The sequence below is a fragment of the Pelobates fuscus genome, chromosome 2 (genome assembly GCF_036172605.1).
Source record: "Pelobates fuscus isolate aPelFus1 chromosome 2, aPelFus1.pri, whole genome shotgun sequence".
Taxonomy (NCBI): domain Eukaryota; kingdom Metazoa; phylum Chordata; class Amphibia; order Anura; family Pelobatidae; genus Pelobates; species Pelobates fuscus.
The window spans coordinates 159,808,978-159,822,320 of NC_086318.1; the positions used below are offsets into that span (position 1 = coordinate 159,808,978).

At 37.1% G+C, this 13,343-nt stretch overlaps 1 protein-coding gene across 1 annotated transcript in view; it reads left to right on the plus strand.

Annotated features, from left to right (window-relative positions):
• Positions 1-13,343, plus strand: part of DLGAP2 (DLG associated protein 2) — a 331,780-nt gene that overhangs the window by 259,085 nt on the left and 59,352 nt on the right. Inside the window, exons 8-9 of the mRNA XM_063442905.1 lie at positions 5,528-5,610; positions 6,599-7,014. Coding sequence (XP_063298975.1) covers positions 5,528-5,610; positions 6,599-7,014 — 499 coding nt within the window. The remainder of the gene's footprint in view (positions 1-5,527; positions 5,611-6,598; positions 7,015-13,343) is intronic.

A 13,343-nucleotide genomic window follows, 5' to 3' on the forward strand; every position in this document is an offset into this window, starting at 1 on the left:
TGTCTCTAGAAAACGAAAGAGCTGACTCTCTCGTTTGAAGAATGATAAGCCACATTTGCTCAGAAAGAGTATAGATGGTACTTTTTTCTCTGTTGAGAGATAAACTTGACTCATCAACAACTAAAATCAAAATGTAGTTGAAAATTGAGCTTTGAACAAAGAGCACTGTCTGGATGTAGCGGTACTTACCTTATCCGGGGGCCGGCCGCGGTCCTGCGGCTGCACGAGCCGCGCGCGGCTCATCCGACTCTCCTAACAGGAAGACGGGCAGTGACCGCGAGATGCGGTCACATGTCCCGCCTGCAGCTAAGAGCGCGCCGCGAGTCTCGGGCGCGCTCTTAAAGAGACAGTGGGAGCCTAAATTGCAAAAAGGCTCCCATTGGCTCCTGTCATGCCAATCACCCCATACACTTACCTGTTGGGGGTGTGGAAGTGACAGGAGCCAATCACATTAGTTTGAAGGCTACTTATACTCACCCTTTTCCCTTAGTTCCTTGCCCTATCGTGGTTTCTGCTACAGTTCCCTTTAGTGCTTGTTGTGTTCAGTTGTGTTTCTCCGTATTTGACCTTGGCTTTGTATTCTGACTTCGTTTTCGTTTTATCCTTGTCTGTACTGTTTGCCGGCTTGCTGATTCCTGTGTACCAGTCCCCGGCTAGTTTTCGTTTACGCTGTCTCTTTGTGCCCTTGACCTCGGATCGTTCCTGACTCTGTCTTCTCCTATTACATCGAGTCCGGCCACTCTAAGGTCCGGTAGACGTATCTCTCCTCTGTGCTGTCTTCTGTTTGGCTGGATCCTGCGTGTAGGGGTATATACTCGTTACACTGGATCAAAAGACAGTGTGCTGTCCCTACCATGCCCACCAATACTGCACCCCTGAAACCACATCGTAATTCTCCCCAGCACATTTCCACAGAGCCATATGTACCTAGCACATCTCCCCCTAAAACTACATCCACATAATCACTCTCCCTTATCCATGTACAAATATGTATTTTCACTTGCACAAACATATTGTATATCAACATATATACAATCTCCCTTACATCCCACTCCCACAAAATCAAAGCTTTTCATATTAAAGTATTGCACTGTCATAGTGAAGAACATGCTTAATTGCACATAAACCCTTCTGGATACTATGATAAAGTCTTGGTTATACTATGAAAATAGTTGTGGACAGAAAAAAATGGCCTGATAGAGTGGAAAGTAGGTATGAACAAGGACTATAATATAGGGTAACCACCCGTTTGATGGATTAGAAACAAACCCACAAAAAATGTCGACTAGTATAAATGAGCCCCCACAAAACTCACATAAGTTCAGTGATATCGGGCAAATATTGGGTGATCTTGATGTGCAGGATAAGGAGATAAAGTGGATCAGTGCTAATCCTCCCTCTGGCCGGCTCGGAGAAGGTGATGTGCAGAGAAAAATCTTTGCGTGCTTAGGACTAAGTGGAGCGCATTCTAAGTTGTAAATTATGTACTGTATGTTGTGAAGGGAAAGTTGATGTCAGTGGCTTTTTGTCAGTCACTTTTAGCACCTTACACTTCCCTTTACTTAAGCAGCGTTTTTTGCACTTTTAGATTTGCACTTTATATTGTGAATGATAAGTAAGCTGCTAGCCAGAAGGGTTCATAGCCTATCCAGGCTTTCAAATATTGATTGCATTATTGCAGTTTTGTGTGAATATGCATCTACATATTTTTAACTATATATTTTAACTATTAATTTCAATAAATTGTATATTTTTTTTTTACCAATTTTTTTTTTTTTTACTTTTTTGTCTTTTTGTTTCCTCTCTACTCTGAGACAAAGCTGGTAAATATATTAGTGATTGTGGCACCCTGTTATTTTGTATCGGTTTTATCTTTACTTTGTAGTTTTGTGTATGTACAAGGTTAGGAGTGACCTTTGGACAGATGCTTGCCTGCACGTAACTATTATCACTCACTCTACCCATCCACTTTTGGTTGTTTCTGAGTTAGACATCTCTTACTGACAGATTTGAAACCTCAGTAAGGTGGACCTTGGCTGGTGTCCCATTATAAATTGTAATTCCTACTGGGAGGAATCACCCCGTGATATACAAACACCTTTAGAAGAGGATTGATGTTCTTTCCAGATCTGTGTTCTTCAGAAATCCTTCCTGGACAATCTTGTCAATAGTCCCAAAAGAACCAGTAATCTTGATTTGGAGACCTATTCTCAATAAACTTATTCAAAATATTCAAATATATATTTGAATATTATTTAATTTTGTAAATTGTAAATTACCACCAATTCTTTAACACATTAAAAACAAAAATGATATTTAACAAGAAAAATCCCAATTAACATGTCGTTTTATTAAATAGGATTTGTTCCCAGAAAAAAAATAAAATCACTGAACCTCAAATAACTGATCTGAACAATTAATCTCCTTAGGGTCAAGTACTCTGAAGTCACTGCGACATCCATAATGATTTTATTGGGTCAGCCACTTTTCTGAAAAGCAAATTTATCATTAATGCACTTCATTAACAACCATTTGCTTGACATATGCTGGAACAAGATCAGAGAGGGTTTTTTGCTAACATGTTTAGCTCACTGATCTGAAAACAGCACATTCTTGCAGTAAGACTGATCGGCATTGTAATAAAATCATGCAATATGTAAACTTTTCTATAAATGATGCAATAAAAGAGTGTCTCATTTACACACTCCCACACATATTTAGATTATGTTACAAGTCATGTTTATGTGTGTATCGCCACACATCTCAATGACTTTACAACCAACTTTGGCATATCTTCAAGTGTATAGTAGTTTAACAAAGTGTAACAATGTTAAGCCAACTTGCTATAGAATATACTAGCTTTGTGCACAGAGAAGGATTAAGATTACACAGGACGCTAGGCATTTTACTGTTTGGCATCTCCCTCCCCCCTCCCCCCACCCCTTTATTCTTTACATTTGGATAAAGAATGGGGCCAGGCAAATTCATGACCCCTGTCAAGCCTCTGGGCACGAGGCAGCTACCTAGGGTTAGGTTATGGTTAAACAATATCTGCTTGTGCAATTGGTTTCAAACAAATTTGTCAACATTTTGGACGATTGTCAGGTCGTCTGAATTTAATAACTGAGAAGAACCATACAGATAATCACAAAACAAATGATATAAACAAGTGTCAAAAAAGAGATGCCAGAAAAAGAGTAGCTTGATGGCTCTGGACATCCACTAAATCAATGAAAAAAATAAATTAAATAAATTAATAAATAATCATTTAAAGGGCTCTAAAATGAAGCTATCATTTTACTGCAAAATATATATTCAGAAAAAATGTTCTGTATATTTTGCAGTTCAGAGGTAGACTTATTTTTCATGCCCTTTTGGTTTGTCTGAGTATTTTCTGGCCCTGAACATGTACACTCATTTTGCTTGAGCTCACGGAGTTTTAAAGGGGACACATGAGGTGATGAAAAGTGAAGTACCACATTAATGGTTATCACAATGGCATCTTATATGTATAATAGCAACTCACATTATTCAGAGCCTCCCATGGCTCTTTTTATGGAATATAGATGTAAGCATCTGCGTAAGTGCACTGTCTCTAGTGTGTGTTGAAAGATATTGAGGCAAGGATAGATGGACTCTGGAAGCAAAATATAATTATATGCCAGCTTAATGGACATAAATAATGCATGAAAAATGCAAATATATGAGCTAAACAAATACAAAAAGTACCTGTAATGGTATTTGAAGTCAGAGGTGCAGAAACAGGTCAGTAATGTTTAATTAAGAAGAAATGCTCTGAAGCTGAAAACAGACAACACCAAGCAGATCAAGCCTACTCTTAATACAATATAATTGCAATTTAAGAAGACCTGGCTGTTCTCATATAAAATAAACAATTATTGGTAAAAAAAACAAAAACAAAAAAAAAAACAGCTGCCAGCCCAACTTTTAATTCTTAGAACTAGACAGCCAACTATAAGGAAACTACAGAACCACTTTGTTATTTCTTCTCAAAATAGGATGTAGCCTGCAACTGTCTGCAAATCTTAGCCTTGCTGTGTTTCCAACACATGTTATAGGTTTATCCCATAAACAGCTGCTCAGCACGGGTCTAGGGAATATTGACTTCAGCACTTGGCTGCAGTTCCATTCATCAGATGCGGCAGCCTTGCCAAAACAGAAAGCTGTACAGGAACCTATTAAGAGATAGGGACTTTAACAGTATATTCCAGACTAGCAGGCACACCCAGTACAGGTACTATGATGGGGCGGAAGAGGCATTATCTTCTACCTGTGATGGATGTCTCTGTGGGAGGGAGTGGGCTTATTAGCTGCATTCTTTTTTTTTCTGAAGTGCTGCTTTTAAGCAATTGTACATAGACAAAATGACAGGGGACCTCTTTGCAGGAGAATAGTTTACACCATGCTGTTTGTAGTATAACTGTTACCTGCACGGATCCTTAATATTCATATTACTCTTATTCCCAAGCATACTTAAGCTGTATTAATGAAGAGTCAGCTTTATTTGCAGTGTCATAAATGCATGCCTTTTTGGTACTTGCTTATATCACCAGGCAATTGTTCCTTAAATGACACATAGACCTCATTTCATTGCCTTAAACGATTAGACTTGGGGGAGTTCATATGTTTGTTTGTTTTTTCTTCTAGATTTCTCAATGTGTTCAGTAAATATAAATATGTTGACTCTGTATTTTGAGACTGATTTAATGTTGGTTCCCATACCAATCAGTTTATGCATATACAATAGAACCAGCTGGGAAATTTCAAAGAAGCAATTTTCTGAAAATATATAGCAATATATTGTCTTAGAGACAATACAAAGGAGGTTTAAGTGACCAATTATTAATATTCTAAAAAAAATATATATATATATATATATATATATATATATATGATATTAAAATAATAAATAAAATAACCGTAATAATAATTTAAAAAAAAAAAACATTGTTTCTCAAGCCGTTTTGTGAATGGGGAGCTACTGGTTTAGTGAATAAATGCTGTACAGATTTTACAAAGTCCGGAAATTCTACTCTCATATTTTCTTCTCGTCTTACATTGGTAATGTGGTTTTTTGTTTTTCGGAATTCATACTACAAATTTGTATAATATAGTGTCATCTATAAAAACAAATATAATAGAAACAAATATAATAGAAATGTCCCAATAATCTGAGATCCGTTTCATTGTACAATGTATTATTAAGTGTTTTTAATTTTAAAACATATTGTTAAATGCTGCCTTTCTCAACTGTGCCTAAAGATTTTTACTGAGTTGTTTACTAAAATGAAAATTCAACGTGCACTTCATATTTAAGACCAGAGTTGCTTAACCGAATGCATAGCTGACTAAGAGAATTTTTACAGTTCAGCTATTTTCATCTTTAATGTAAAAAAATCTGTTTGAATTCACCTTGAATTCCCACTTTAGTGAATAACCCAGTCTATTTACAGACAACAAGGATCACCGGATAATTTAATTGATGCATTCCTGTTTTATTTATTAGGTAGAAGCAGCAGACTCTGACACAGAGAGTAAAGGACCTCGTGAATATCATTCTGTGGGGATTCAGGTGGAAGATGAAAAACGGTAACTTATTTTAACTTCTAACAAGTTAATATTTAGGAGAAAAGCACAAAGTCAACTGAAAAGTTATAAACATTAGTCTATAATATTTCTTAACCCCAGGGTCCGACCCATATTGGATCCCCACAATACTTGATCCCCCTAGCTTGCAAAAGGCACATCAGAATTGAAAAACAGCATATATATCCTTTCCAACTGACAGAAAGAACTTAGAATGGCTATAATTAAGTTGTTTTGTCAAATTTTGTTTGTCGCATATTATATTTTAACTGATAAATGGGTCACTTAGCTAATTTTATAGAAATAATGCAACACTGCGTTAATGGCAGGTGCATAAATCTGATCCCTGTCAAAAAAAAGTTAAATAGTATAACAATATTATCTAAATATATATTATTTTATATGTTGTACGTTTTTTTGCTATTGCAATTAGCTTTCTGAATAATTGAGAAAAACAACTCATATTACTTTGACGTAAAGAATAGTTGTTTACATAAAACCCATTCACACATCAACAGCAGATTTTGATCAACATCATGACCAATATGGAAAATATATAATCCAATCACATTCCCAGAATACAGTGATATCCAAATAAGCATGCTCTATGCTCCCTGCTCTTTAATCTATATATATATTTTTTTAAATTTAATTATTATAGTATTAATGTAAAGCCCTGGTATATACATCAATAATTCTATCAATGAATTATACATTAATGTGATTATTTGCACTGAATTATAAATTACATGAACATTTAGATGCCATACACACACCAGGAAGGGCAGAATTTAGGATATTATGCCTTTATGATCTGTATCAGTGGTGGCCAACAGGTAACTCTTTAACTGTTGTAGAACTGAATCTCTCATGGTATGTTGCCAGCCCAGGTACCTGATACCCATTGTCCACCCTTTACTCTGCTTATCAAACACATATATAAAGAATATGTGTCGTCATTATATTTCCAATTCCTTTTTTTTATTTTTAGACAGGGGCGTTTTAAACGCTCCAACAGTGTTACTGCAGCTGTGCAAGCTGACCTTGAGTTAGAAGGATTTCCAGGACACATCACAATGGAGGACAAAGGCTTACAATTTGGATCTTCTTTTCAGAGACATTCGGAGCCTAGCACTCCAACTCAGTATGGTGCTGTAAGAACAGTACGGACTCAGGGCTTGTTTAGTTATAGAGAAGATTATAGGACACCGGTTGACACATCAAATCTACCACCACCAGATCCATGGCTAGAACCTGCTCATGAAACAGTAGATTCTGGTAGAATATCTCCTAGTCGACAGGATGGTACATGGTTTATGAAGCTGCTCCATGCAGAAACAAAAAGAATGGAAGAATGGTGCAAAGATATGGAAAGAGAAGCAGAGGAAAATGACCTTTCAGAGGAAAGTAAGTATCAATTTAGACATTTTTCATTCCTTGTATTAAAGATAATAAAATGTTTACTTTTTAGTTTATTATGTCTTACTATGTCTTATTATGTCATATATGATCTAATAATTGTAACATGTGTAGATCAATAAATTAGATCTATCTGTCTATCTTTTAAAAGTTTCACTTGCCACTGGTGAGTGTGTCATGGACCCTCCAGGTTTGCAGTGATGAGTAACTTTTAAGGCCTGTGAAGTAGCTTAGGGCTTGATATTCATTTATGTATTAAGATATTATGGAGATACCACACCAAAAACGTTAAAACTCCCCACAGTTGTGCATCACCTGCCTATCTGGAGACGGACTTTGGAAAGTCCCCCATAGGCACAGCAACTTGAGAAATCATGTTTCCACAAATATCCCAGAGTTCCCCGTGTGACACAGTAAGGTCCGTTAATATTTGGACACTGACACAGTTTTCATAATTTTTGCTCTGTACGCCACCATAATTGATTTAAAATTAAACAACCAAGAGGCAATTGAAGCACAGACTTTCAGTTTTAATTTAGGGGCTGAACAAAAATATAGTATTTTCATACACAATCCCCTTATTTCAGATTTTCAAATGTAATTGGACAAATTAACACAATCATAAATAAAATGTTCATTTGTAATACTTTGTCGAGAATCCTTTGCAGACAATGACTGCTTAAAGTCTGGAATGCATGGACATCATGAAACACTGGGTTTTCTCCTTTGTGATGCTTTGCCAGGCCTTTTCTGCAGCTGTCATCAGTTGTTGTTTGTTCATGGGTCTTTCTGCTTTAAGTTTTGTCTTCAGCAAGTGAAATGCATGCTTGATTGGACTGAGATCAGGTGATTGACTAGCCCATTGCAGAATATTCCACTTCTTTGCCTTAAAAAATGCCTGGGTTGCTTTTGTAGTATATTTTGGGTTAAAGTCATCTGTAAAGTGAAGCTCCATCCAATCAACTTCGCTGAATTTGGCTGAATCTGAGCACACAATATATTCCTATACACTTCAGAGTTTATCCAGCTACTTCTGTCTTATGTCACATCAGCAATAGCAATGGAAGTCATGCATGCCATCTCACTGCCTTCACCATGTTTTACAGATGATGTGATATGCTTCGGATCACAAGTCGTTCCAAGCGTTCATCATACTTTTTTCTTCCCATCCTTCGGGTACAGGTTGATTAAAACACTTTTGATAAAGCCCGTCCAAGAAAAAAATTCATTAAGTGTACTGTTATACTGCTCTATATAATTATTTTACCTTTTATTTTTGATTTTATAGTTTTTAAAAAAAAAAAAATAAAAGTACTATTTTTATTGGACCTGATCTTCTGCTGCTGAATCCTGAGCTATATATCATTGTTTGGGATAATACCACCCAAGCCAATTAGATTGAGCAAATCTCATTTTGCTCTGAAGCATGTGAGTAGGTTTTTATTACATTTACTGTGCTTTACACTCTAATTTTATGGTACGCACTACTGTGTTTTTTATTTCTCTTTTATATATTCATGGAGGAATATCCACATCAACTATATCCTAGAGTGGGGATCATACCACTCCATGCATTACTTCTGGAGCCAATTCTTAGGGTCCATAATATGTGAGTGTATACCTATCTACATACCTCCCCCTGCTTATTAGCTCAACATTCCACACTATATACTTTTATATTGTCTCTATTATTTATGAGGATGCCCATCGCTATAAGGAAAACTTGAAGAATCTGTACCACAATATATACATAGGTGGGGATCATTCTGCCCAGGTGTGCAAGTCAGAGCTGTATTTAAGCTCCTTGAAAGTGTGAGTGTACAATTTTTAATCTTCCTTATGCTATCAAGACGTTTGTTTTGTAATTACATACATTCCCAAAAGGACACTTCAGGTGCTACACCTTCTTTTCCCGGTTTATCCTACTGATTTATTTTAGTTTCATCTGTCCAACAAATTAAGATCCAGAACTGGACTGGCTTTTTTTTTTTTTTTTTAATTAATCTTTATTGTAAAGGTATTACCCTTTCTTTTCTCTTTTTTTTTTCGTACAAAAAAGACAATACATACAGTACATTACATTACAATGATTACATACAAATTTGACCAAAGACAATCAATACTCTAACTTACAGGTCTACATAGACAAGACAATGCAGCAAAAGAGAGGGGAGGAAACATATCGGGTAAGAGTGTATGTCTTATAGTTTATATTATCCAAGGTATAGACAATCAAACACGGATTCACTTTTAATTTATATACAAATTAAATTTTGATAGACCCGATATTATTAAGGACTCTCTTTGTTGATCAGCTCCCAACATTTCATCCAAACAGTTGTTTTTCTACTTAGTTTTTGTTTGCTCAGCAATAATTCCATTTTTATTTGAAACTTAAGCTGAGCTCTAACATGCTCCCAAGGACTGGCTTTTTTAGATGTCTTTTGGCAAAGTCGAATCTCCTTTTCCTTTCTATTTTTGAGGCATGTGCATGGTTTGCACCTTGTGGTGAAAGTCTTCCCTCCATGGTAGACTTGTATAATGATATGCCTACCTCCTAGAGAATGTTCTTCACTTGGCTGGATGTTGTAAAGGGGTTTTCTTTACCATGGAAAGGATCCTTTAATCCTTCACCACTGTTGTTTTCCTTAGAAGTCCAGGCCTTTTTGTGTTGCAGAGCTCACCAGTGCATTATTTATTTTCTCAGAATGTACCAAACTGTTGATTTGGCTACTCCTACTGTTCCTGCTATCTCTCTGATGGATTATTTTTTTTTGCAGGTTGAACTGTTTCACATGCATTGAGACCTCCTAACCGCATGTTCTGTATTCACAGCAACAGCTTCCAAATGTTAATGACACACCTTGAATCAACTCTGTACCTTTGACCTGCTTAATTGTTGAAGAAATAATGTCCAATTACTTTTGGTCTCTTGTAAAAGAGGGGGCTACATATTAAAGAGATGTAATTCCAAAACCCTTCCTCTAATTTGGATGTGAATAACCTCAAATTAACCCCTTAGTGACCAGACCGTTTTGTCAATTTTCTTACTGTTAAGGACCAGGGCTAATTTTACATTTGGTATTTGTGTTTAGCTGTAATTTTCATCTTACTCATTTACTGTACCCACACATATTATATACCAGTTTTCTCCCCCACTAAATGGTCTTTCTAAAGATACCATTATTTTCATCATATCATTTACTTTACTATAAACTATATACTAGTGGTACCCTTTGTTCATTAGGGGCAGTATCAGGTCCCAGACAATCTTGCCACTGGTAAAAAAAAAAAAAAAAATGAAGGTTAGTGCTCTGTGAACTAATAACAAGAACAAAGTGCACAGTGATTTTTAAAAGTGCAGTAATGAGATATAGTACATACACTTAAAATAGTCTTTTTCCAGAGAAAATTTTCTGTAAAATAAAAAAAAGGCTCACATAGGGCAATGTAGCCTGTATAATGTCCACACTGGGCTAACTAAAATGTTAAAAGAAAAGATGCATCCTACTCACATTTTCATGAGCCTGTATACAAACACTGGCTCAGGTAAATACACATAAGTAGGTTGTATAGGTGTACTCCTTCAGATTTTGTGCTCTCCCCCAAACGCTCATGTGATAAGAAATAATGGGCAGGGGTTAGAAATAAAATCCAAATATTTATTAAAAAATTAATAAAAATTCTTACATATAAAAACACAGCAAGCTGCATACAAGGAATCTTCCAAGGTCAAGCACTCAAGCACAACGCGTTTCGGCTGGATGCCTTTCTTTAGATGCACAGAAGCATCAGATGAAAATGTGAGTAGGCTGCATCTTTTCTTTTAACATTTTAGTCACAGTGTGGACATTATACAGGCTGCATTGCCCTATGTGAGCCTTTTTATTTTACAGAAAATTCCCTCTGAAAAAAGACTATTTTAAGTGTATGTACTATATCTCACTACTGCACCTTTGAGATCACTGTGCACTTTGATCTTGTTATTAGTTCACAGAGCGCTAACCTCCATTTTTGCTTAGTCCTATATGTTTCTTGTGGAATTAAGTGGTTGATTTCACAGGGGTTTTTAGCAGCACTATTTCAATACTACAAGTGCCAATTTACCACTTACCTTTCTTCCTAAAATCTTGCCACTGGTTCCCATTTGTTCTGGGGAACCTGGAGTGTCAAGGTGGCTATCCTTTTCCTCGTACACCCGGAAGGCCTGAGTATACCCAGTCTCGGTCCCACAGAGCTTATACACCTTTACACTATACCTGGAGCACTTGGAAGGAATATAATACTTTAATCCCAGGGATTCATCCACACATATGTTCCTTCCAGGTGTATAAGCCTCTGCAAACCTGGCAGCGAAGTGGGTAATCAGGGGGCGGATTTCATACAGCCTATCAAACTGGGGATGCTCCATAGGGGGGCACAGGCTGTTGTCGCTGAAGTGCATGAAATGTAGAATCATTTCATACCTCTTCCTCAACATACAATGGGAGTAAATGAGGGTAGAGCAGATGGGGCAACTGCTCCAGTAGGAGCTGATGGAGGGCTCCTGGCACATCGATGGTGGCCTATTGCCGCTTTGCCAAAAAAGACTCAGGCTTAGAAGCACGTAACTGATGGGCATATAAATTAGTTTGGGCATCAATGTTCCCCAATACATCATCGCCCAGAAACACCTGCAACATCCACATTGATACCAGGATTTGCTGTGAGGGGTGGGATATCTGGCCTCTGGCGATGAGGTGCTACCCACTCCTCAGCAGCACTGCCAGCTGGAGCAGCACGTCTACTCCTGGCAGGGGGCCTAGCAGCCACAGATACATCACTAGCAGATGAGCAGATGGCAGGGTCGGAGTCAGGCACAGACGCATCAGACACTAACGCAAGGATGGCATACGCCTCCTCAGCGCTATACAACCTGTGTGAACTCTGTGACATGATCACAATCATTTTATTTAGTGATCTGTCACCAAACAAAAATCACAAAAAAAATTAACCCCTAAAAAATTGCACAGACAACAAAATAAGTGCTGCTGTGCAAGAGCCAGTGATCTATACAGTGATCACTGGAAAGATAGGGGTTAATGGTTCTGAAAAGAGCCTTTGGGTCTCACAATTTTACAAATCCCTATCTAAAACGAATTAAATCTCTCTACCTAAAACACATATCTCTCTCTCTCACTAAAACACAAGTGAAGAGAGGGAGGGAGATCCACACTGATCAGAGTCAATATTTTCTAATATTGACCTGACCAGACAAATGGGGAATATTATTATAGGGGCAAGTTCTGATTGGATGACCCTAGTCTGCCTCTATGATGAGGCAAGCTAGGGACACCCCCAGAAGCCCCATGATACACTGCCTTTAGACAGGCAGCGCCATATTGGAAGCCACATGGCTGGGGCCTGGGAGAAGGGGAGATTATACATTTATTTTATTCATTTTTTTTAATCGATTTTGTTTAAGTCTTCACTGAGCACCTCGACACCCCCCTTATGCATTGATATCATGTACTACATTGTCTGAAAACTCTTCAGAAGATTATTGGATTAGAATCTGCTAGCATATATTGCCTTTTTAACATTTAGTTGGTTTAATGGATTTTTTGTCTGCATGCACCTTTCATAAACCCTACTTGGGAGACAGCTGGCATCTATTACGCCTCCTGATACAAACACAAACTACAGCAGCTTAACCCCTTAAGACCGGAGGGCGTACAATTACATCCTTTTTTAAGCGGCTCTAAACGCCGCCGGGTGTAATTGTACGCCCTCCGTTTTTTTTTTACTTACCCGGTCGCCGGCGATTGCGGTTGGGGGGGACTCCCAGGGAGCCCCCCGCGGTACGTCCGCCCTCTTCAGCCCCCCCAGGCCATGTGAGAGTGAGGTCCTGGCGAGGACCTCACAATCACATGACCGGTATAGCTGGCTGCAGCAATGCCAGCAGGGGGACTAACTGTAATGACAGTTAGTCCCCCTGCTGGCTGGAAATAAAATAAAATAACACATACACATATACATACACACACATACACTGTCTAGGTGTATTTCAAATTACACGTAGACTGATACTGATTAAATATATATATATATAATTATTGTTATATATATATATATTTATATATAATATAAAAAAAATATATGTAAATACGTAAAAAAATAAAATTAAAAAAATAATTAAAAATAAATAATTAAAAAATATATAGATGTGTGTTATTTCGTTCTAACTGTATTGTGATATTAATATATATATATATTTATATCAAAATACACGTAGAACTAAATAATATATATATATATATATATATATATATATATAT